At 37.6% G+C, this 26,073-nt stretch overlaps 1 protein-coding gene across 3 annotated transcripts in view; it reads left to right on the top strand.

The window, feature by feature from the left end:
• The first annotated feature begins 3,681 nt into the window (after nt 1-3,681).
• Nucleotides 3,682-26,073, top strand: part of NLK (nemo like kinase) — a 146,388-nt gene continuing 123,996 nt past the window's right edge. For all 3 annotated transcript variants that reach the window (XR_009049989.1, XM_057715607.1, XM_057715608.1), the window contains exon 1: nt 3,682-5,246. Coding sequence is in view for 2 of the 3 variants with exons in the window: in XM_057715607.1 (XP_057571590.1) it covers nt 4,789-5,246 (458 nt within the window). In the remaining variant the exon portion in view is untranslated. The remainder of the gene's footprint in view (nt 5,247-26,073) is intronic.

The following is a 26,073-nucleotide window of genomic DNA, read 5'->3' as shown; positions in this document are numbered from 1 at the left end:
GGGGGAGCCAGTTCTTGGAATAAAGGGAAGATCACCTCCCACTTCCTGCACATTCTATTCCTGCTTATGCATTCTGATGTCCTGCTTGCTTTTTTAGGCTTTAAGTGCTATCCTGCTGAGTCACTTCCAACTTCTCGTTCATCATGCTCAGCTCCTGAAAATGGAACGGAATGGAAAGGGCCGGATATTGTACTGTCTGGTGATGTGTTTAAGGGGAATTGAGTGTCTGTCAGGCCAACCCCACATGGGTGGAAAGCTGGGGACGTGAACTAAGCAGTGCCCAAAGTGTATTTCTCATCTGACACATAGGACACTTTGTCTTGGTTTGTAATACTAATAATAACCACTCCCCTTTCTGTCCCCCTATAAGGAGCCAGGCAGGCCCTGGGCTTGTGCTTTCCATGATTGTCTATTTGAATCAACACAACAGTTGGAGAAGTCAGGGATCCTCTCTATTTTATGGACAAGGAAATTCAGACTAAGATAGGTTAAGAAACTCGCCCAAGATCATATAGCTAGTAAGGGTCAGAGTAGGGATTCGAACCCATGATCTAGATCTGTGCTGTCTAATATGATAGCTACTAGCCACATACGGCTGTTGAGTACTTGAAATGTGACTAGTATGATGGGGGAACTGAATTTTTAATTCAGTTGAGATGTGCTGTAAATGCAAAATATATACAGATTTCAAAGACAGTATTAAAATATAGATACACAATCTTTTTTTTATATTGATTATATATTTAAAATGACAAATTTTGGATATGTTAGAGAAAATATATTAATTATATTTATTTCTTTTATTCTTTAATGTGAGTACTAACATTTAAAATTTTTATGTTACTCTCATATTTCTATTGAACAGAGCTGATATAAACCGTGGACATTAAATGGTCACTAGATTAGTGATTTCCCAATATTTTTGATACATTTTGGGAGCATAAATCCCCAATTTACATATTTTACTTATTTATAAATAATATGCATGTACACTACTCTGTATATTATGTACTTTACAAAACACTGACAGGAAATTCCCTGGCGGTCTTGTGGTTAGGACTTGGCACTGCCGAGGGCCCAGGTTCAATTCCTGGTTGGGGAACTAAGATCCTGCAAGCTGAGTGGTGTGGCAAAAAAATAAAAATAAAACACTGACAAAATAGACACTTTAAAAGGGTGAAATAAAAAATAAGCAGAAATAGAAGTTGTACTAATTTCTTTCTGGAGCCCAATGGCTCACTTTGTGCACCACTTGGACTGTGCACACACCATTTTGGAAACTCCTGTACCAGACTTAGATCTCCTTCCTGAAGGGCAGAGACTTAATTTGTATTTCCCTTCCCCTATGGTTGAACCTAGCACTATGCCTAGATATAGTTGGTGTTCAGTAAATATTTGTGGCAGGAATAAAAAGCTCTTAATATGCAATAAATTTTCTGGTGGTTTGCGTGTATTTCTTTATTTCACATGCATTGAGCACTTTCTAGGTGCCAGGTGCTATACTTGATACTGAAAAGCAAAGTTTAAGAAGACTCAGCCCCTTTCCTCTAGGCCACTGCTTCTCAAACTTTAGTGAATGTAAGAATCACCTGGAGGGCTTGTTAAACAGATTCCTGGCCCCGCCAGCACCAAGATTCTGACTGAAAGAGAACGAGCATGCATTGTCAGGAACTTTAAAATGTCTCACAGCTCCACTTGATGAGGCGTATATTATTACCTTCATTTTCAGTTGAGGCAACTGAGACTCAGAAAAGTTAGTTAAATTGCCTAAGTCATACAGCTAGTGAATAGCAGAGCCTGAATTGGTGCCCACTTCTCTTGCTCTCAGAAACACATGCAAATCTTTATTGCCTTCACCTTTCAGACACTGCCCAAGGAACTGGGCATATAATACTGAGTGAAACAGTCAAGCCTTCTGTCCTGGTCAAACGCAGTAAACAATTAAAATAAAGAGTTCTCAGTGCTATGAGGGAGGTAGTGCCATAGAGATATATAACAGAGGCACATACTCTTCCATAGGGTTAGGGAAAGCTTTCTAGGAAAAACAACGAAAACAAAAACAAACTGAAGACCTGAACTGTAAGTGAAAAGAGTGGAGTGGGGAGTGTTTGGAGCTGAAGATATGCATGAAGACTTGGAGGCAACAAAACATTTGAGGAACTGAAAGACGTTTAGAAGGTCTGGAGCATAGAGGGTGGAGGTGAGAGATAAGGCTGCTGAGGAAGGCGGGAACCAGATCTAGCTGGGCTATTTAGACTTTCTGACTTTGTTCAAGGGTAGGGGTGTGGTCAGACTTGTATTTTTAAAACATTGCAATGCTCTCAGTGGAGGATGGATTAGAAGAGAGCTAGCCTGTAGACAGGGAGATGCGTTAATTAAAGATGCTGGTGGCATACATTAGGGTGATACCGTGGTGACTGAGGAGAAGGGTGTGTGTGTGTGTGTGTGTGTGTGTGTGTGTGTGTGTGTGTGTAGAAGTGTTCAAAAGCATTTGGCTTGATGATTGATTAGAAAAGGGGAGGAGTGGGCAGGCAAAAGAGGAATCAATGATGATTTCCAAGGTTCTGAGTGCACAGTTTTAGTAAGGGTGAGGTTCTCTAAGTTTATTATTTCATGTTTTAAAGAAAAGTAAATTCAGATAAGTGAGGTTATGTGATTGTGAAAGATGTTTAGTAAGATTTCAATGACTAGAACTTATTAGAAAATATGGGAGAAAATTACAATCTTTGCCGTTAAGTTTATTTTTGTTGTTTTAATGAGTATCAATAGTCCTATCGTTCATTGAGCGTGTAGATGAGAAAACTGGAAATGACGTGTCTTTTTGCCACTATGAGGCTATGAACTGTCAGTCTACTGTTTCTTTTGTGACTGCCTTGTTGAGTAATCTTGGTTGTTTCTGAGGCTCGACCTCCCTTCCTGCTCCCCCTATTTCTCCAAACCTGGTGTCTTTAAAAGGGATGGTAGATGGTTCCTATCAATGGTTTATTTGGACTCCGCCTGCTTCATCTCAGTCCCGCCCCTTTCTTTAGGCCACACCCCTTTCACTTGGCCCTGCCCCTTGAGGAGGTCGTCGCTGATATGACAGCGAATTCTCCACAATCCTGACCTATAGGAGACCTGAAGGGTGGGACCGAGATCAATCCTTTTTTCCATTTGTCAATTCAAGTGTCTATCTAGTCCCAGTCTCATCCCACTTCCTCTTCAAGCCAATGATTGGTTGCTCTCTTCTTGGTCCCCGGCTCACGATTGGTTCTTTCTTTCCACCCCTCTCTTCCAGCTTTTGCAGGCGGGATTAGCACGCAGCTTCCTGCTCCTGCCAAAAAAATAAAAGAAGAAAAAGAAAAGAGGAGAGAGGCGAAAGAAAATGTCACGGAGATCTTTGGTGTTTAATTCGCTTTTGGCCTTGTCGGTCAGGCCCAACTCTGCCTTTTGATTGGTCTTTCGATCTGCCCATCCCGGGTCGGGGGCGGGATTTCCCCAGGAGACCCACACCTTGTCGCCACTGGCCGAACAGTGCGCCTGTCTGAAGCTCCCGGCCCAGGATTGGAGGCGGACGCGGACAGGTGGGCGTGGATTGGCTAGGGCAGCCGGTCAGTGTGAGGCGGGGGCGGGGCCTCGGCGGCTGGTTGCGCGTGTCCGCCGCTGGCTCCGCTCTATCCGGCTTTGCTAGGGGAGGTGAGTCCGGCCGCGGCGGCACCGGCGGCTGAGGAGGCGGCGGCTCAGGAGAAAGCGGCCGCAGCGGCTGAGGAGAAAGCGGCCGCGGGGACGGAAGCCGGGTGGGGGGGAGGGGGGGAGACGGAGCAGCCTTGAGCCCTGCGGGGGCCGTCGCGCGGGGGGACCCACCCGCTCTCCCCCCCAACCCTCCTCAGCAGAAGCAGCCGGCGGCGGGGGCAGGAGTCAGCCCGCTTCCGACTGCACCCCGCCCGCCTCCCGGGGCTCCCATTCTTTGGCCCCGGGACCCTAACCTCCTCCCGGGGCGGTTCCCTCTGCCTGGGCGTCCGAGTGCTGCCCACCTCTCTTTCATTCCTCCCCGCACCTCCTTACCTTCACTTTGCCCCGGTTCTCTTTCTCCTCTCGTCCTGCCCTGTCGCCTCCTCTGCTCACTCTGTCCCCCCTGCCTCCTTCCCTGGCTCTTTTCTGTTCGGGAAACTTTAGTATCCCCCCCCCCGCCCCGCATCGGGTCAACCTGACGAGGAGTAAGGGGAGATGTAGGAAGGCCTGAGAGTTCGAGGGGGGGGGAAGCTGGTTTCCCTGAACATTTCCCCCCATCTTTTCACTTTGGGGTGGTTGGAATTTTTTTCAGTTGCATTTTTGAGGAGGTGGTAGGTGTTTAGAAAAGGATGTGGGAATGGAAGGGGTAGATGAGTCAAGCCTCTTACAAGATTCCAGGGGTGGTGTGTTACCTGATCCTTTTCGCGTGTGGAGCTCAGGAGGTCGGGAGGTTTGGCCTTTATTCCCACATTCAAAGTTGGAACCTCCCCCGAATTAAGGATGGAGTTTTAGTACCCACTTGTGGCAGGAAACCTGGGGGGAAGGGGTCCCTTTTTCCTTTTTCTTTTTCTTTTTTCTTTTCTTTTTTTGGGGGCAGCCCACACCCTCCCACACACGCTCACCCCCAAATTAAACACCAAGATCCTCTAACTTGTCTGGATTGACTGATGAAGACATAAAGCCAGTCCCGCTCCATGTTTTTGGAGGTGGAGTGAGTGGTTTTTTCCTTCATTTTTAAATGGCCAAATGACAGCTTGACCCAGTTTGCTTTCCAATCAAAGGGCATTTTTTTTTTGAATGTCTCTTTGTGGCGCAAGAGCCAACGCAAAAATGATGGCGGCTTACAATGGCGGTACATCTGCGGCAGCAGCAGGGCACCACCACCACCATCACCACCACCTTCCACACCTCCCTCCTCCTCACCTTCACCACCATCACCACCCTCAGCACCATCTTCATCCCGGGTCGGCTGCTGCTGTCCACCCCGTACAGCAGCATACCTCCTCGGCAGCTGCGGCGGCCGCAGCAGCGGCCGCAGCTGCAGCCATGTTAAACCCTGGGCAACAACAGCCATATTTCCCATCACCGGCACCGGGTCAGGCTCCTGGACCAGCCGCAGCAGCCCCAGCTCAGGTACAGGCTGCCGCAGCTGCCACGGTGAAGGCCCACCATCATCAGCACTCGCATCATCCACAACAGCAGCTGGACATTGAGCCGGACAGACCTATTGGATATGGAGCCTTTGGTGTCGTCTGGTGAGTATCCAAAGAAAAACACGGCTTCTCCTGGTTTCTTCTCATGGTGGTCGTCGGGCAGGCCCTTTCTCGTGGTTTTCTCCATGTCAAGCCAAGTGGAACAAGCTTCTCAACTCAACTGTAGGAAGTCACCCTTCCTTACCTGGTAAAGAGGCCTGATGCGTTGGCCATCCAGGCTTATGCTTTGGAGTCATGGCCAGTTTTGGTGGCGCACCCTCTGCTGAATAACTCACAGAAGTTTGTTGTCTACCAGACTTAATTGTGTAGAACCTAAGCAGGCCACTGAATGGAGAGTCAGTAAATAGATGAATGCACGGAATGCTTATTCCTGCACAGACCTTGGCCATGTCTCATGCTTGATTTAGGTTCAATCAGTTGCCCAATTGCAGCAAATGTCACCACTGACCCAAACTGGACTCCTTATAATGGTCTTGTCGTTGGGGTACACTTTGCATAACTATTTTGCTCTATCTTTTCATTCCTTAATTTGTCACCTTGATCCCCAGAAGGAAGATGGGGTTCATAATTGAACCAGTTAAGTTGTTGCGTTGAGTGGTTTATTTTAAACCGTAAAGCTACAGTTGGGAAGTATGTAGCTTTAGCCTTTTGATAAGAATGTATTAAATATAGCATCACACATGAGTACCACAATTGAGGTCAGTAGACTGTAACTATGCAGTGGCCCACATTCCGTGTAATGTTTTAGTGTCATTTAGTGGCTTGTAAGTTGCTGTTATCCCTTGGTTGGTTGCTGTAGTAGGAAGTATACTTTTTAAACATGAAACTGCTCTACTTTTGCTAGTGCTGGTGTATTTTTTAAAGTCCGAGGGCTTCTTAAATGCAACATTTTGTCTATTTGTCCTCCTTAGGAAGATTAGTAGTTTATAATAAAGTGTGTTTATCATCGTAAGGTCCTATTTCTATCAAAACTAGAGTGAACTGAGTGTGTCCCCCCCCCCCCCCCAAGGATTAAGTATTCTGGTGTGGATAGATGAATTGATGTTTTCAGTGCTTCAGAAATAGATTCCTTCAACTATAACTCAATTTAAAAAAAAAGATTTTGTTAATGTCTAGAAAAGCACCCATCACCACAGGAAAATGAACTCTTTGGAACTAGCCTGGTAAATGTCTCCTTTCCTCATTGCTTTTCAGGCTATAATTGATATGTTTCATTTTTGCATTATATCTGGCCATCTTTATTTACATTTCAGACTTAATAACCTAGGCTACTAAGAGATCTGATCCGTCTTTTTTTTTTAACTGGTAAAGTCCAGTGTTTTCCCAGCGAGCTCTCCAAGGAGGCTGCTGCTGCTGCAGTGCTCGCTTCTCCAAGGTGTGTGGGATTCCTGGTGGGAAGGAGTGTAGCCGGTGATGGTGCCTCTTCAGTCTCTGCTCAGGGACCTGCCTGTTCTTGCCTTCCTCTCTTCTCTTCCATATACTATCCTCAGGGACTGCTCTGTGAACTGCCGTTCCTTGTCTAACCCATGAGAATTTCAAAGCTGGGGGGCGGGGGGCAGGAAAGAAGATTGCTCCCTGCTTTAAATTTTGTCATTAATTTACTGAGAATTTGTTTGGATTTTCTTAGGCCTGGATGCTCTCTTTCATTTTAGTGCTTTGCGTACAATGCCAAGAACTAGAGATGCTGAAAGGGAAATGGGTTGCAGCATTCTTGACTAGGTTCTAAAGGTGATATTCACCTACATTTGTGTCAAATGGTGATGCAATTTGCAGAAGTTTTAACTTCAAGTTGGTGCTAAGGGAATTTTTTTTTTTAAGAGGAGGGAGGTGAGGAACTGGAGTGCAGAAATGTATCCCACAGCAAACGTTCTCGTAGTGGGTGTTCTGAATTACCAATACATGAAAATCCAAATGTGTTTGATTTGAATCCATTCTAGATTCTTTCATTGATTGACCCCTTTTACCACCCATGGAGTTCTTTTCCATGTACTTGAAGTACCTCCATCTGCGCGCCATCTTCCACTGTACACCGGTTGTTTTGTGTTTGCCCTGACTGACTGCATTTGTAAGCCCTATGAGGGTAGTGGCTGTGACTGCTAGAATACTTTTTTTTCCTCCAGTACCTAGCACAGTGCTGTGGCATCTTTGCTGCTTAGTTACTTGATCTGGTCAGGTCCGTCTTTGTTCTTTACCAAGTTTTTCAACTTAGCTGCGTTGAATTTTTCATCAGCTGTTACAGGTGGAACACAATTTGGTATGGAAAAAAAGGGGAAAGAGTTCCAGGTGTGTGTTTTAGTATGCAAATACTTTTCTATTTTTCTATTTACATATTTATAACTTGCTATCTGAATTGCTTATTATATTTTGGAATTTAACTGCTATATGACCTGAGTAAGATTGTTAAAACTAGAGATTTGAACACGAAACTACAGTGAATTGGACAAGTATTCTCAAACCCAAGCTAAAGACATTAGTGAGCTTTTTTACTTTTTAACTAACTGAACGAAAATTTTTCTTTTTAACTTAGAAGGCACCTAATGAGTCTGAAACAACTATTTTCTAAAGTGATTAAAATGGAACATAAAAATATTCTCCTAATGATACATCATTTAATTCAAAGCACCATGTAACTACTTGGGCATTATAAGACTCATTTAGACTCAAATATGTTTAATGCATTTTGCAAGTATTTTTCTTCTGGCATAACATGTGAAAGGAAGCTATATCTGCTCTTGTTTCTTTTTCTGAACATGTACTCAGGGATACTAACTGATGGCTAAAAATGTTGCATGTAATTTTGAGGGATATTGTTGTTCCTCCATATAGACAAGGAGAGATATTTGTAGAAGTGATGCAGCATTTTACCATTCAGATTTATCACTGAACAATTTAGTCTACCAGGCCTGATTTATCTTTCTGCTGAATTTAACTATTGGAATAACTTATCAGTGTTGGACAGTTGTGTAAAAGTAGTGAATTACCTATTAGCTTGCTGGTAAAGGTGGTGCTTTGACAGTTCAATTAAGGTTTCATTAACATCTGTCTGCTGTGTTTTATCTCAAAGTAAGGATTCCAGTTTACCTAGTAATATGATCATGGGGTAGCCTGAGATACATTCATTGCCAATGATAGAATATTATTCATGGGTTATTAAAGCATCATATATAATTTGACCTTCTTTATCAGATAACAAGGCTTTCAAATGCCCATATGGACATTTTCGTAATGCGAAACCAAAACACAAAACAACTCGCAAACAGAAACCTCAGTTTGGTGAGAATAACCTTTTCATCTGTAGCTCACGTTTGCCAGAGGAAAATAAGTTATGCTGTTCTTAAAGATGTAACAACTTTGGGACAAAGAGTATTATAAAGGCTTCAGGGGTTCATGGAGTGTATACTTTTGAGAATTGGAGGAAGTTGACCACATGAGAAAGGTTTGAGGACCGCTAAACACAGGCAGTTTAGACATTGGTAGCTGAAAATATCAGATTGAATTAATGATACATATTGCCACCTTGATAAAAGTGAGTCTAGGAAAAGCTTCTACTTTGTAAAATCAGTGTTTTTTTTTTTTTTTTACTTATCTGATTAAGTGAAAGATCAAAGATCCTGGGATTCATTCAGTCTGTTGCCTTTGTACTCCAAGTAAAGTTGGAGAACTTTGAATTTTATTATTCTAATACCTTCAGCGGGTTACTTTTATTTAAGTAGTTTGAAACTTAAGCATCACTGTAGTGATACTTAGTTACTTACTAGCTGTGTGATCTTGATAGATTGTTTAACCTCTCTGTTCCTCATCTACAAAGTGAGGATAATAATAGCACCCATCTCATACAATTGGTATGAGGATCAAATGAGGTAATCCTTGTAAACCGATGAGTACACTGTATTGCACACAGTAAGCACTCAGTAAATGTTAGCTGTTTTTTATTGTGGTTATTGTTGGTAGGAAAATCAAATTTGTGTAAATGTGCATAGAAGTGGCTTCACATGTGATCAGATTTATCAGGTAAAATCAACATGTAGACTGTTTTTGGAGGCATGACTTTAAATACCATAGAGTGTCCCCTTAGTTGTGCTGTATGCCAGGGAGGTAAGGTGGGTTGAATTTAGAGTTAGGGTAAAACATTCTTAGTCTCTGAATTAATTAAAAACAAATGCTTAAAAGAACATACATGTTTGTATGGACTTGGTAAGTATTCTAGCTAGATCATCTGTACTGTTTTAGGAAGTATTATGAATTTCCACACCTGGAAGGAAATTAATTTTTTTTTCTCAGAATGTAACAAATGAAGGACATCCTTACTGTCAAAGTTCAGCTTTAGTGGAAATTCATTTTACTTGTGTTTGGATGAAAAGGTGTGAATTGTTAAAGAAGATCCCAGTGAGGTGGGGGAAATATGTGTGATTTAATGAAAAATTATTCAGTGTAAATCCTTATGCGTGGTAGAAATTGTCTAGCTTGCTCATCTTGTGAAAATCAGAGGCATCATGTATTTTCTGATGTTTTCTCTCGCCCTCTTACTCCTCAAATAGCAAACTATAATTTGGAAAAATGGAGAATGCTTTTGGGATAATTTTGGGAAAATGCTGGAGTTAGTTGCATCAGAAAGAGTAGTATACTAAAGTGTATTTTGTTATTAACTGTGTTTTTACAGGTTAAGAATCTGTAGTATTGAGAAGTTTCTCTATCAGCCAAGATTAACAGCCACAGCTGGATTCTTTGGGGGGTCTGCTTTGTGAAAAGAGCTTTGAAGAAGCAGAGCCTGCATCATAAAAAGGAAACGGTTGCTCTTCTAGACATAACAAAGCATCCGTGTGAAACTAGAAATGTGGAAACCTATATTGTTAGTTTTAACTACAAACGAACTTTTAGAAACTGCAGGTTCATGGTCATAAAGTTGAGGAGGCAAAGAGAGAGAATAAAAGTAACACAGTCTTACGATATTGAACTGGTTTCTTGGCGATAGAATCTCCATAGCCTATAACGTTGGAAGTCATTTTGTACTTGGGCTCCTGGACAAGATTATGCAAATTTTATTCAAAAACCAAAAATGAAACAAAACCAAAACACAACAGAAGAAATTCGTTTTATTCTTAGGGAGAAATGTCGTGTTCTGCTATTGAATATCAGCTTAGAAGAAAAAAAGATGATTTTTTTCTAAAAAAGTACATTTCAGAAAAAAATTGCCTTTTCAAACAAGCTAAAACAACAGTACCCCTCAAAATTACGTGCATCTTTTTTAGCTATCAGTACCACTGGTGCATGTCCTGAAAAAGAAATGGGTAGATGTAGTGCCCTCTCATGTGCTGTGCTAGAAGAATATTTGCAAAATACGTTAATCAAATACTTATTTGAGTCTGAGTTTTGGGATTTAACCCTCAAAGGATAGGCAACTGTGGCATTGTTGTTCCTTGATGTAAAAGGCCATCTTCTAGTGGAGTACTGAAATATTTCATTATCTTCACAACTTGGAGCATTTGAGTTTCACTGACTTCTATATGTAGAATCAAGTATCTATTATTGGTTTTTATTAGATTTGTTGATGTCCTAGCAGTTCAAGAATCAACTGTTTATATACTGTGTTTCCTTAATATGCTGATTTGATTTCTTTGATGAAAATTGTCAAGGCCAAAGAAACTTTTCCATTTGTCACCCACCCAAACAGAAGGAAGTCATTGGGTAGAAGCTCTTTTCATTATAAGATTATATTCGGGTTTTACTTAGATTCCCTGTGCTTCCATAGTACTCATGTGAATTATTTGTTGATTGGGTCATCTAATGCAGATCAGCAATGATTTCCTAACTAAAATAGCTTGTCAGTTTGATCCTTTTGTTGCTTGGGGGTAACACAGAGAGTGCCTGAGGCACCAGTTGTAATACTGTCAATAAGCACATGACAAGTGCCAAGTCATCATAGACCTAGTCAGACCTAGTCGGTAGTTCTGAGGTACCTAACCAAGAGACATTACAAAAAATTCTGGCACTCTGGCATTATGAAAAGATGACTTCTAAGGAAACTATACTGAGTTCAACTTTAATAGTTAATTGTAATGGTGTGAGTAGAGGGACTCTGTACAAGGATGTCTGCCTTTGATCATGATTGATGCTTTTTACCTAAACCCAGTTTCACATCTGTGTTTTGAATTAGTGTGGCTAATTGAATCATATAGAAGATTTTGACATTGTTGGAAGTCACTGGTCAAAGTATTTTTGTTGTCAACCTGTTACAAACCAGAACTGTTGTAGGCACTAATGAGGATATTTAGTTCTATAAATGATTTAGCAAACCTCTTTCAAGTTTATGCTATTATCTGTACTGTCTTGGGATAGAAAAATGTTTAAGTCATATTATTGCCCTGAAGGAGCTTACAGTTAAACAGTATGAAAAGTGATACATCCCTGCTTTCAGGGAGTCTTGGTGGAGAATTGAAACTAAATTTGAAACTGTCAAATAAAAACATCGGGACAGATTATTTTCACTTTTTCTTATAATACTCATTTACTGTGTGTTGACTGGTTTGCCAGGCACTGTGCTGGATGATAAGGACTTCAAGGAGATTATGATCTAGTGAGGGAGAGGGATTTGTAAATGGGTAGTTAAAATTCACTGCCATAAGTGCAGCAATAGAGATACTCCCTGGGAATAGAGAGGTGGGATTTCTGTGGAAGGAATGGATGCTTCCTAGAATAGATAATACCTCCTAGAAGAGAGAATTTCTGTGGAAGGTATGGATGCTTCCTAGAAGAGATAAAGAGTTTTAAGAATGTGAGAGTCAAAAAAAAAAAAAAAAAAAAATTTGAGAAGGGGAAGGGCATTATAGGTGGGTTGGCCCTGATGAGGGAGTTGCTAAATATAAAGTGCAGTGCAGGAGGTGATAGATACCAGTTGGAGATGCAAGCTTGAGCTAGATCCTGAAGGGTTTGGAGTGTCCTGCTGAAGAGATGAGATGCCATCGGTACATGGGAGAGGGACGAAAAAAACTTACTCTTTTGATGAGTAAAGCACATATATATATACAGTACATAAACAGATATACAGCTTATCTATGGTATTAAAATTTCATGGCGGGGCAATTAAGGGGGAAAATGTCTGAAAACACTCCTGGGGGTGGGCAATAATGAAAAAAGTTGAAACATCAGGAATGGCAACCATTGGAAGTTTTTAAGTAAGAGAGTGACTTGTTCAGATTTTTTTTTTTTAAGATCTGTAAATGGAAGAGTATAGGTAGCTGAGATCTGGGTCTTAGGGAATGTTCTTAGTTGTAGGCGGAAGAAATTGGAGGTGGAACTAAGGGCAGTCAGATAGGAAAATACGTTCATAGTGATTGACAACCTGCGCATGGCAGGGCAGAAGATTGTTAGGAAGATGGGAGTGCAGATAAAATTAGAGGAAATGAAGGTGGAAAAAGGCCATTGAATTTAGCAGGTAGATAATTGATGGCACATGAGAGAATGTGTACATGATTTTTTCCCATCTGATATGTATATATACGTTTGATTCTAAAGAATGTCTTCAGTATTAGCAGCACTTTTATTGTTAATAAAATTCTCCCAAATCCCGTTACTATTTCTAGTTTAAAAAACCAGAGAACTTGATGTTTATCATATTCAAGGCACCATTTCCTTGGGAAGATTCTTTTTTTTTTAAATGACAGGGCAATGAAGTACTAAGTAAACTTGTTAGGAGACAAGTTCTGGTCCCTACCTTGCTACCAGCAACTCTATGACCTTGATAAAGTTATTTGACTTTTCTGAATCTTGGTTTCTTCCTTTATAAAATCCTATGCTTCCTAAGTTTATATTATACAATTGCATTAATATTTATAAAGCATTCTGGCATTATTTTGGGCAAATAGATTCTGCTAATGACCACAAGACAGCTTTCTTCAGGACTGCAGATGTTGAACAGCTTCTAAAATTGTTTAAAGGTAGAATAAGATAAATGTAACCCTTTTCCAGTGTGATGTCTCACATAGAGTTTTCAAATTTGGGATCAGATGTTAAATGTGCAGTTTGTCTGAGAAAGTCTCACTTTCTCCTGTTACTGACTTATTGGTAATGATTATACATGTAGTGGTACAGTTGTAAAGGGCCTGCCTATTTGCAAATAGGCAATCAATTTTTTCCTCAATATAAATTTGGTATTATTTTCCTGATAGTACTTTCTCTTTTTAGTGTTCTAGACTTATTTGCTTGCTCTCCTAAATATTTGGAGTGATTTTTAAATATTTAAATAAAGTCTAATGTTAAGTATTTTGTCTTTTTTTGTAAGTAACCAGGTAAGCTGATTTGTGTACCAGTGCGTACATTAACCAGTAAATTGATTTAAAATGTTTTGTTTTTATGAATCTTTGAAATTCTGAATTTACATAGGGAATTTACTTGTTTGCAGATGGACCTCCCAGAAAAAGAGCTGTGTCACAGCTTTAAGGCTATAGCAGTTTAGGGCATACAATGCCTAGAGATAGAGGGAGCCCGACTTCTCAAAGCTCTTCCACAGCAGGAAGGGAGCACTTTCATACATGTCCTCAATAAGTCCTCAGTAAGCCAGCAGCAGTGTCCCTAGATACACAGTTGACCCTTGAACAACACGGGTTTGAACTGTGTGGGTCTACTTAATATGCAGATTTTAAAAAATGAATAATTGGAAGATTTCTTAGAGATTTGTAACAATTTGAAAAAACTCACAGAACCATACAGCCTAGAAAAAAAAAATTAAGTAAAAGGTGTCATGAATGCATAAAATATCTGTAATTCTATTCTTACACAGGCATAAGGTGAATGATATTTAATATAAAATTAATAGTGTGTTAGTTTTCTTACTGTTATATAACTTTGCTTTCAAAGACTTGCATTAACATACAGTATGCCTCCCCCCCACCCCACCCTGGCCCATTCACTCATAGCTGGAGAAACTATGTCAGCCTATCCTCATAGGTAAGTGGCTTTTTTAAAAATGTGACAATGTTTCCAATACTCATATTGATTAAATTAGGCTACCATAAAGCTACCATATTGCTGCTTTTTTGTTATCAATGAATACATGCCTACTTATACCTGTAAATAAATATGAATTTATTTTTCACATTATAGTTTCATTTTGGACATCTAGTGTTAGTGATATGTATAATATCTACAGTGTTTTGTATCGTACAAGACAATATTGATGTAGGTACTGACAGGTGATTCATCTTGTAAACAGTACTGCAAATGTATTTTTCTTCTTTACGATTTTCTTAATAACATTTTTTTTTCTCTAGCTTAGTTTGCTGTAAGAAACAGTCGATTAACACATATTTTGTATGTTATATGTATTATATACTGTAATCGACTGTCTGTGTTATCAGTAAGACTTTCAGTCAACCATAGACTATTAGAGGTGAAGTTTGGAGTCAGAAATTATACATGGATTTTTGAGTGCACTGGGTGTGCGTCAGCACCCCTAAACTTCGAGTTGTTCAAGGGTCAGGTGTATAATGCAAGCCATATAATGTGATTTAAAATTTTCTACATTAAGAAATGTAAAAAGAAACAGGGGAAATTAATTTTAGTAATGTATTTTATTTAACTCAGTATATCCAAAATATTATCATTTCAAATGTTGTTACTATAAAAATCATTAGATATTTTACATTCTTTTTTTTATACAAAATGTACAAGATCCAGTGTGTATCTTAGTGCTTACAACATATCTCATTTTGGACTAACCAGAGTTCAAGTGTTCAGTAGCCATGTGGCTACTGACTACCTTATTGACCAGCCCAGTTCTTTTGGCCTTTATTGAGTTATATACTCATTTCTGAACCAGTCACTGTCAGTGGGGATAAAGTTACTTTTGGAGCAGTCAGGTCCACCCCTGGACCTGGAGATGGAGTCTGTTATAAGTGGGAGGGGTGAATTCTAGCAATGAGTGTTGGGAAGGTACTCATTAAGTAACTAAGAACGCATTCATCTAACTTATGTCAGACTCAGAAGAACTGGACTGAGTGTGTTTATAGAGCAAAGTGGAATAATGTTCTTTGTAGAGAAGTTGTCCTGCCTGCCCTGAATTAGTTGGAATATTTCCTTTTCTGAAGACCTGTTTGCCTGAAGTAGCAGAAGGTAAAATCGGTACCTGATCTTTGCTATGTTTGCTTTCCTTCCCAGTTAGATCAGATATCCTCCATTGATTTCGTTCCTCTCTCAGTGTTGTGGTTTTGTTATCTAGATTAAGTTCTCAGTCTTGTTTTCAGTTTAAGAAATATAGAGCTCAGTAGTGTCAGGCAGCAAACTTCTTACAGGGGAATGGACAACACAGAGACTTTTTGTTTATCCGTTCCTTGACCTAAAATTCTTGCTCTGAGCTACAGAGAAAAGGTGAAGAGAGACATTTGAACAAATGGATAAAATTAGTCATTTGACCCAGATTGCAGCTTTTTTTTTCCTGTCTGCATAGATAAAAGCCATCCTCCAATTTACATAAGCAGGTGATTTTTCTTACATGCTAATTTTCTTAATGTACCATGGCAGAGAGCTACAGATTTGCAAATTGTGTAAGTAAATTGAAATAAACCAGGTGACTTTATTTCACTTTATTATCTTACCAGTACAGAAGTACCCAAAGGGTGCAATTATCAGGTGATTGTCTCATTGCACATCTACGTTAACAGGCAGCCTGATGCAAAGTTTTTTTTTCTCACTTCTCCACTTCCTTCTCTTTTTAATTTTTTAACATAGGAAACTATTGATTTCTATTTTTACTTTCACAGGGCTAGAAATTTAGTAATACAGATGTGGCGAAATTTGAGCTTTGTTAAAGGTAACCCACAAACCATAAACATTGACAGGTAATGGTACTGTGCAGAAAAAGGAGACACGCGTATACTTGGCTTGGGTTTGAATTGCCTACGAATTAGGTGAGAACCTTCAACTGTGTTTAATTGGTTGGCTTTCTTTGGGTTCCTTTTGCCAGGTTCTGCATGTTATAGTATTTGAGGTTATTGTGAAGATAATTGGATGTATACTAAAGCCAGTGTTCAAAATAAATATTGATGCATTCTTTTAAAAACCAAACTAGTTAATTAAAACATGGTTTAAAGTGTCATTTCAATAAAACAAATTTTAGAAAGATACAACAATTGATTTCAGGGGCTTTTTTCACAGAAGATTCATGAGGACAAATTAGTGTCAATAAAGCATCTTCTTTTATTAAAACATTCCAATCTTAACTTAGTAATTAATGCTACATATTTAATTCCTCAGATGTTATCATATTGTTTACCTAGTGATATGTGTGGGGATTAAATTAAACTTCCTGTACCTTTGAAGTAGTGACTTAGAAATGAATCATAATTTTTAAGCTAGCAAGTTAAAAGGTTGGCCAGTCTTTTTATCCCAGTACTTAAATATTATTTCTTTTCTGGTTAAAGAAAAGTAGTTTAGGCGAACTTTGAGAGCAAAGGCAGTTAAGAGAATGACCTGAGCAGGACAACATTTAAGTACAAAGGGACAGGATGGTTTAATAGTTAAGAGCCTGTACTCTGATGACAGACTGCCTGTATTTAAATCTTGACTCTACCCCTTGTTAGTTGTGGGCAAATTATTTAACCTCTGGTTGTCATCTGTAAAATGGGGATAGTAAGTAATGGTTTATCTATCTCATAGGGTTGTTGTGAGGAGTCAATGAATCAATATATATATATGTAAAGTCTTAGAACTGTGCTTGGCACTGTGTATATGTTAACTATCATTATTATTACCAATTTCAGTATGTTTAAAAGAATGCAGTACCTCCTTAAGTTTACTAACCTAGGGCAGATAACCAACAGCTTTTGAGCGGTTGTTGACAGGTGTCAAGTAAATGACTATACCAAGAGATTTTTTTTTTTTCTGGTTAACACCCAACTGTTTTTGAAAAATTCATTCAAATTCTAGAATGCCTCCCAAAGGTTAAATTTCCCTTAGCACCTGAGAGGAGGGTTTTTCCTTGCTCTTCAACTCCCTCCTTCCACTCTATTACCAAAGTAACAATATATTTGTTGTAGGAAAATTGGAAAATTGAGAAAAGCTGTTTTTAACCTGCAACTGAGAGGTAGCTACTAATAGTATTTTGGTGTAATTTTTTTCCATTTTTAAAATCTGGACTGTGTATGCTTGTAATGTTAGGTTTAGGATCATGATTATTACATTGTATATTTACAATTTTGTATCCTATTTGTTTCACTAACATGATGAAGGTAGGTTTTGGTCTTTTTTTTATTTAGGGCTGATTTTTTCATTCTCACAAGCCTAGCGCTCTATCTGAAAGGAGTTAGAGTTGGAAGATACTTTAGAATGCATCTAGTGTTACTGCCTCATTTTATAAGTGGGAAGATTGAGACGCAAAGAAGCTGAGAGATTTGTTCAGGGTCATACGGCTGGTAAGAGGCTGAGCCAGAACCTTTGCTCCTTTGCTGCTTTACCAGTAATACCTGTCCCACTTAATGCCCATTGAAAATGGAGGAAGTGTTCTTCTAAAAGCAAAACAAAACAAATAAAAAACAGAAACTCTATAAACGAAACCAGGAACAGTGCTTCTGAAAAAAAAATAGAGTATTTAGGATACTCTGTTGGTTGGTTTTTATGTGCCGGTGAATCTAAGATTTCTGGTAAAAGTTTACTGTCATGAACTACAAGGCTTTTGGTGGAAAACAGCTTACTCTTTTCATGTGTATAATCATGTTCTGTGTCTGCTTTGAGGATATCGTGCCCCTCCCCCTTTTATTTTTTGAAAAATTTTAAACCTCAGAAAACTTGAAAGAATTGTACAATAATATACCCATAAACCATTCTTCTAGATTAACATTTTGTGACTTATGCTTTATCTACTTTGAGGCTGTTTTTACAGAACTTGCTGAGATTGGGTTTCAATTAAATTTAGACTGTTAAGTGTTAAGAAATTTATGGTCACTGCATCAACTCACTGTTCCATGTAATAAGTTTTGTAAGGTCTCCAACTAGAGGAGGAACTGGAAGTTTTCAAGCTTGTGACTTTTGGAATGCTATTTATTCTCTTTAATACTTAAAACAAAATTCAGTGTGAATCAAATGTGCAACTGAAACATACCAGTCAAAACTAGGCTTCAGGCAGATTAGAAATATTCCATTCTGCAAAGTTTTTCTTTTTTGTGGTATCTATCTCAGATTGGGGGTTAAGGGACATTTTCAAAATAAGAACCTAAAATCTGGTTTCACAGTTTTATGACAGAGGACATGATTGAGGATATTACATTGTTGAAGCTATATTTGAAGTTACTATAGGTTTTTTTTTAAAGAAATTACGCTAATACAGTCACATGAGCCAATGATAATGTGATTTGTGTCACCCAATTCACTACTCTGTATTTTTCAGTACCGAATAATTCCTTTGTTAAACTCATTTTCAGTAAATGAGCCATTGTTTCCCAAAGGGTAATGATTATTTCTGTATACATAGTACAAATCCCTAAGGAATAGATTTTAGAGTTTAAAATATTAGTGATTAGAAATGGTTGAACTTATCACTGTGTATATCAAGCCACAACTGTGTATATGAAAAGGGCGGCTGCTGTGTTGCTCCTTGGGCTACAACAGGAGATATTTTGTTAACCAGAAACCCCAACTGGACAGCAAGTCTTCAAAAGTAAAGTCTTTTGGCTTATGTGCAAAAGTGGGTTGTTTGAGTCCACCCAACTATTACAACGTGTAGTTTCGTAACATAAACACCTAGAATAAGGTTGCTGGAGTTCAACTCTAAATGGCCTGTGACAGGTAAGAAAGGTAATACTGATGGCAGTTGATAGTGAGTGGTATCTGCAAATCACTGAGTCTTTAAAGTACCTCAGCAGGAAAGACATTAAAATAGGGACACTGTGATGTTTAACTGGTGTAGATGCTGAAGATCTGGTTAACAACACACATCAGCTTGTCCTTGTAGGTGGGCACTTTTTTTTTCATATACCTTGTTTTTTTTTTTTTTTCCCTCTCTCTTAAGGCAAATGCCTGTTCTTAGAAGACAAATGAAAATCAATCTGTTTCTGTCTGTCTTTCCCACTCAGTACTAATCAAAGCAAATGCTTATAATCACCGATGACACATTCTCTATCCACTGGTCCACTGAAAATGATGAGAGCTTCAAAGGCTGGGGCCATGTCTCATTTGCATCTCCAGAGCCTAATATGGTCCTTGGTGGGTGCTTATTAAGTGTTTGTACGTGATGGTGACTGTCGACGAAGAGTACTATCAGTGGCTCTGGCCATTACATAGATCCCTACTTCCTCATGCAATGAGGAATTTTTATGAGAGAACAGAGTAGTTCTTAGACTACCCATGGTAGTGATTTTGTTTTCTCGTGTTTGGATTTTTTTTCTCAAGAGTAAAGAGCCCTGATCTAAAAATAATATACAGTAACCAACTATTCATCAAAATAGTCATTTATTTTTATAATCTACGTTAAAGTAAGAATGCTGTTGAATTGTTTAGGAAAAATACATTCTCAATGCAGTACTGTGATCTCATGTTAGAAAAATAGAAACTGTGTCTAAAGTGTCATCTAATACATCAAAACATACCAAAGCAGTCTGTGATGCTAGCACAGAAAAACAAAAATACTAAGCTCCTTATTCTCTTCTATAAATGTATGAATAAATGGCAGATTAGTGTGCACTAGAGATCCTTTTTAAAATTAGTGGGAAAGAATGGCTTGTTTATGTGGTGTGCTGGTATATGTTTAACAACAGTGTCTCTGAAAAATAAAAAAGCTCTAGTTTGTAGGGCTTGCCCATTTCTGTGGTATAAATACTAATACTCCTGTAATGGCCAATTTCAAGCTACCAACCTGAAGTCACTAAATGCTGAATTGGAAAAAGAAGCACAGTAGCACACCATTGTAAACTGTTTTCACTGTACAGATAAAGTAGATGTTAACTCTAAAAGCATAAATCATAATAAAAGAATTAGGAATGATGAGTTCTGAGTATTTATTACCTTTATTTTAAATATAATTTATTGTAAGTTTATATAATTTTTGACGGTTTTTGACAATTTTTTACTGTCAGCTTTGCAAAATTCCAGAAAATGTGACAGTCTCTCAGGAGCCAGTATGAGCTAGCTCCAGTGCACCACTGGTTTATTTTGTATCTTTATTAGGGTGTTTAGTTAGCGGTTGGGAGGGATGAAGTTAGATCCCTATTCATCATGTACAAAAATAAAGTCCAAGCGGATTAAAGATTTAATTGTGAAAAACAAAGCCAAAAAGTAAGAAGAAAATATAGATAACTGTTTTTATCATCTTGGAAGGAGAAGAGTGTATTACCTTGACTTCAAAGCAAGACAAGAACTTCATATTTGTGTAGAAATTTTAAGATGTGTATTTGGAAAAATACACCATAAAAAAAAAGTCTAAAAGAAAAAAACAAAAAAACTAGGGGAAAGCCCCCCAGATTGAAAGCAGCCTAAACGTCGATGTTAGTGAAGTGGTTATCTTTGAAGATGCTCACAGTTTATTAAGTGAAACTCAATATCAAAGATTGTCCCCTTAAAATATAAAAAAAAATTTACTCCTGTGTTCCAGGAAAGTCTGAAAGGATAACTACCAACAATGGTTATTATAGTGAGGTGAGCGTATAGTGGATTTTCACTTTGGATTTTATAATAATACTTCTATTTTAAAGAAATCCTAAGAATTTCTTTATTATAAGCATAAGGAGGTACATGATAGCATCCCTATTTTTAGAGGAGGAAGCTACAGCTCAGAAAGGTCTAGCTGACTTGCTTCAGGCTTGGTAGCTAGCAAATGGCAGAAAGGGCTTTCATCCAAGCCTGTGCTCTTTAAACAAACAAATAAATGTAATATTGATATATATAAAAGATGTGGTAGAAGTTATGAAGAATAATTTAAAAAGTATCCATGAACCCACTAGCCTAAGAAGTAGACGATAAAATCAACACTGTTGAAGCTGCCCTTAAAACACATCCCACCCCATCTCTCTGCCTTACTTCCTCTGTCAAGAGGAGACCACTATCCCAAGTTTTGTTTTTATTATTACCTGCTCTTTTAAAAATGGCTTTCTTAAGGTATAATTCACATCATGCAATTTGTCCACTTAAACACAATTTAATTTTTTTTATATATTCACAGAGTACATTTTCTTTTTAAGTTTAGCATTTTTATTACCACCGAAAGAAACCTCATACCTATTAACAAATCACACCCCATTCTCTCTTTCCCTGGCAACTGTTAACCTTTTTGTCTCTCTAGATTTGCCTATTCTGAACATTTGAGGTTGTTAAGTTCTTTATGTATTTTAGATACCAGTCCATTATTAGATATACGATTTGCAAATATAGTCTCCCATTCTTGTCTTTTCACTTTTTTAATGGTGTTTTTTGAAGCATAAAAGTTTTAATTTTGATGAAGTCCAATTTATCTGTTTGTGTTTTGTTGCTTGCTCTGTTGGTGTCATATTTAAGAAGATTGTGCTTACTCTAGGATCATGAAGATTTATACTTATATTTTCTTCTAAGAGTTTTATAGTTTTAGCTCTTATGGTTAGGTCTGTGATCCATTTTGAATTGATCTCTGTATGGCGTGAGGTAAGGGGTTCCAACTTCCTTCTTCTGCATGTGAGTATCTACTTGTCCCATCTCCATTTGTTGAAAAGACTTATTATTTCCTGTTTGAATGACCTTGGCACTCTTATTGAAAATCAGTTGACCATATGTAATAGTTTATTTCTGGATTCTCAGTTCTATTCCATTGATTTATAAATCTCTCCTTATGTTAGTATCACATTGTTGATTATTTTAACATTGTAGTAAGTTGTTTAAGATTGTCTTGACTATTCTGGGTCCCTTGCATTTTCATATGAATTTTAGGATCAGCTTGCCAAATTCTGCAAAAAAGCCAGATGGGATTTTGATAGCAATTGCATTGAATCTGTAAAGCAATTTGGAGAATTTTGTCATCTAAACAATATTAAGTCTTCTAATCCACAAACATGGGATGTTTTTCCATTTATTTAGATCTTCTTTAATTTCATCAACAATTTTGTTTTCAGAGTATGTTTTACACTTCTTGTTAAATTTATCCCTAATTTTTAAAATTGTTTTTTGATGATATTTTAATTGTAATTGCTTTCTTAATTTCATTTTTGGATTGCTCGTTGCTTGTGTGTACCACCAATTTTTGTATGTTAATCTTGCCCTGCAACCTGGTTGAACATGTTTTATTAGTTCTAATCGTTTATAAATATATTCCTCACGATTTTCTATATACAGTATCATGCCATCTGCAAATAGAGAGCTTTACGTTTTCTTTCCAGTCTTGCTGCCTTTATTTTCTTGCCTAATGTCTAGGGCAAGAGCAGACTTCCTTGTTTGTTCCTGATCTTAAGGAAACGTTATTTCAGTCTTTCTCTGCTAAATGTGTTAGCTGTGAGTTTTTCCAGATGCTTCATATCAGATTGAGAAAGTTCTCTTTTATCCTAGTTTAAATGTTTTTAATCATGAAAGGGTGTTGAACATTAATTGATTTTTAAATGTTGATCTTGCAAATAAATCCCACTTAATCATGATGTATAATCTGCTTTATTTTATTTTATCTTTTTGTTTGTTTGTTTTAAATGACTTTATTTTTTAGGTTTTAGTTTTAGGTTCACAGCAAAGTTGAGCAGAAAGTAGACAGTTCCCATAAACTCACTGATCCTGCTCATGCACAGCCTCCTCCACTGTGAACATCCTGAACCAGTGATACATTTGTTACAATCAGCAAACCCACACTGACACATAATTATCACCCAAAATGTGTACAGTAGGGTTTACTCTTGGTGTACATTCAGTGGGTTTTGACAAATGTATAATGACAAGTATTCAGCATTGTAGTATCATACAGAATAGTTTCACTGCCCTAAAAATCCTCTGTGCTCCATGTATTCATTTATCCCTCCCCCGTAACCACTGGCTACCACCGATTTTTTTAGAGCCTCCATAGTTTTCCCTTTTCATGTCACGTAGTTGGAATCATACAGTATGGAGCTTTTTCACATTGACTTCTTTCACTTAGTAATATGCATTTAAGATTCCTCCATGTCTGTTTATGGCTTGATAGCTCATTTCTTTTGAGTGCTGAATAATATTCCATTGTCTGGATGTAGCACAGTTTATTTATCCATTCACCTCCTGAATAATATTTTGGATACTTCCAAGTTTTGGTAATTATGAGTAGAGCTGCCAAAAACATTCATATGCTTTTTTTGTGTGCACATAAATTCTCAGAGCTTTGGGTATATACCAAGGAGCGTGATTGCTGGATTGTATGGTAAGAGTATGTTTAGTTTTGTAAGAAATTGCCAATCTGCCTTCCAAAGTGGCTGAACCATTTTGCATTATCACCAGCAATGTATGAGAGTTCCTGTTGTTGTGGATTTGGGCCATTCTAAGCAGTGTGTAGTGGTATCTCCTATTTGCATTTCCCTGATAACATGTGATATGGTGCATCTCTTCATAGGCTTATATGCCATCTGTATATCTACTCTGGTGAGGTGTCTGTTAAGGTCTTTGGCCCATTTTTTAATGAGACTGTTTTTATTTTCTTATTGTTGAATTTTAATCATTCTCTGTATATTTTGGATAAATTCTTTATTAGATATGTCTTTTGCAAATATTTCCCCTAGTCTGTGGCTTGTCTTCTCATTCTCGCAATGCTTTGTTTTTAAGAGTTTTATTGAGGTATAATTTTACATGCTATGAAATTCTCCCATTTAGAGTACAATATGTAGTTCATTGAGTTTTTGTAAATTTATACAATTGTGCAACCATCACCATAGTCCAGTTTTAGAACAGTTCTATCACCCCTCAAAATTCCGTAAACAATCTGTTGTTTAGTTTTGCATATTTGGGGGCTTTATTCAATGGTAAAGTTTAAATGGACTTTAAAGTACTTTGGGGAATTCCCTGGCGGTCCAGTGGTTAGGACTCTGAGCTTCCACTGCAGGGGGCCTGGATTTGATCCCTGGTTGGGGAACTAAGATCCCTCATGCTGTGCAGTGCAGCCAAAAGGATAAATTAAATAAATAGATAAACTGCAGGAAATAAGTAAATAAATAAATAAATAAATAAATAAATAAATAAATAAATAAAGTACTTTGAACTCCATAAAGAAAGGTATAAATAGCGAATGCAGTAACAATAAATTTGGTTCCTTTTTCTAATAAAAAATATGTTGAAGAGTTGAGCTGAATTTGTTTTATTCTTTGTCAGTCAACACTTTAGTGAATCTTTGAGGGAACAGATGATGAGAGTTTATACAGAATCTTTATGCTTTAGAGGATGGTTGCCCCATTTATTCAGGCTCCACAAACCAGAGGAAACATTGAACTAGGTTTAATATAAAAATGGTCCTTCGCGGTATGCCTGTAAAATTCTTCTCTAGCTAACTTTTTATGGTGTCCAGGATAGCTTCAAAGGTATTTGCATAAGTTTCACCACTTTGTTTACCTTACCAAATAAAAATTATTTTCTATTAGAATCAACTAATTGCTTTTCTCTTAAACTGTAATTATTCTGTTGTTTTTTTGAACCTGAGTTTGGGGAGTTTCATTTTAGGGAATAATCCCTGAATTGTAATACTGAGCACCTGCTGTTATTCAAAAGCTGCATCCTCAGGTAACTAATTCTTAGTAAACATGGTCTGTAAGAGAAGGTGATAGGAATAGTTAATCTTACATAGACTTCCCCAGTGATTCAAGTTGTTGAGAGTTGGAAGGCTGAAGTACTAGTTTTTCCAGTTTTAGTATTTTACCATTCTGTAATTCTATTAGATATTTTTTAAAGGAGCTCATAATCTTATAGTTAAAAGAAAATTGAAAAAAAAATTTTCTAAATAATGATTTTGAATGATCCCAGAGATAATGTTTTCTGATACCTTAATTATGCTGCAGCAGTGATAGTGAAAGTAGCACCAGCTAATTTATATGGTGTATCACGTGAGTTCCTAAATTGAATGAGAATGATAAAAGTTATCACATGCTTTGTGGGGTCTCTGTACTTCATGTTATCTAATGAGGATCCATTCTTCTTCAAAACTAGAAATGCAGTTTCTTTCCTTAGAAGCTTTATTTTTTAGTTGTAGATGTAAAAGAGACATAAAGATCACTTATCCAGTACACTCAGTTAATGCTCTAGTAATTGGTGATTCCTTCCTTCAATTGTGTTATACAGGGGATATATTGGATTTCTCAACTTATTGTAAAATTTATTTTTTAGGAAGTCATGCCATTTAATTTAGTGGGGAAGATTTGAGAGGTGATGCCTATTGAAACTGCATAAATAAGAATAGGGTATTGAAGCCCCAGAGAGAGAAAAAACAATTATAAATGGGGTTGTTGGCATTTTTTTCTTAGAATCTCTGCAGTTGTGACTCCATAGTCTTCATTTAGTGGCTTAATTCTAAGTTTTATTGCCTTCTTGCCCTTCTGGTCAAAAGTTCTGTATCTAATACTAACTTTATGCCATTTCCTTTCATTTAGTTCTCTTTCACTGAATGTAAATACCATTATTAAGCTTTCTATAACACTTAGGTCTTGGGGGTTGGGGGTAACTGAGGATTCTCGAAGTGAATAGGTTTTAAAAAATCCTTACTTATTAAAAAACCAAAACCTGGAATTGTATAATGTTTTAAGTAAACATTTTAAATTTTACTAAAATGTACTGTGGTGTCTTTGGATAATGATGAAAAGTTTAATATTAAAGCCATGTGTGTTGAATAATTAACATAGTAAACTATGGCATAAATACTTTTAGCAAAAAATTATTAAATTATGACAGATTGACGACTGTTTTAAGACAATAATCAAGTCACCCCTTATCT

Source organism: Hippopotamus amphibius, chromosome 17 (assembly GCF_030028045.1).
Source record: "Hippopotamus amphibius kiboko isolate mHipAmp2 chromosome 17, mHipAmp2.hap2, whole genome shotgun sequence".
NCBI classification, from domain to species: Eukaryota; Metazoa; Chordata; class Mammalia; order Artiodactyla; family Hippopotamidae; genus Hippopotamus; species Hippopotamus amphibius.
Note: the sequence above shows the minus strand (reverse complement) of the source record. Positions and strands in the feature narration are given on the sequence as shown.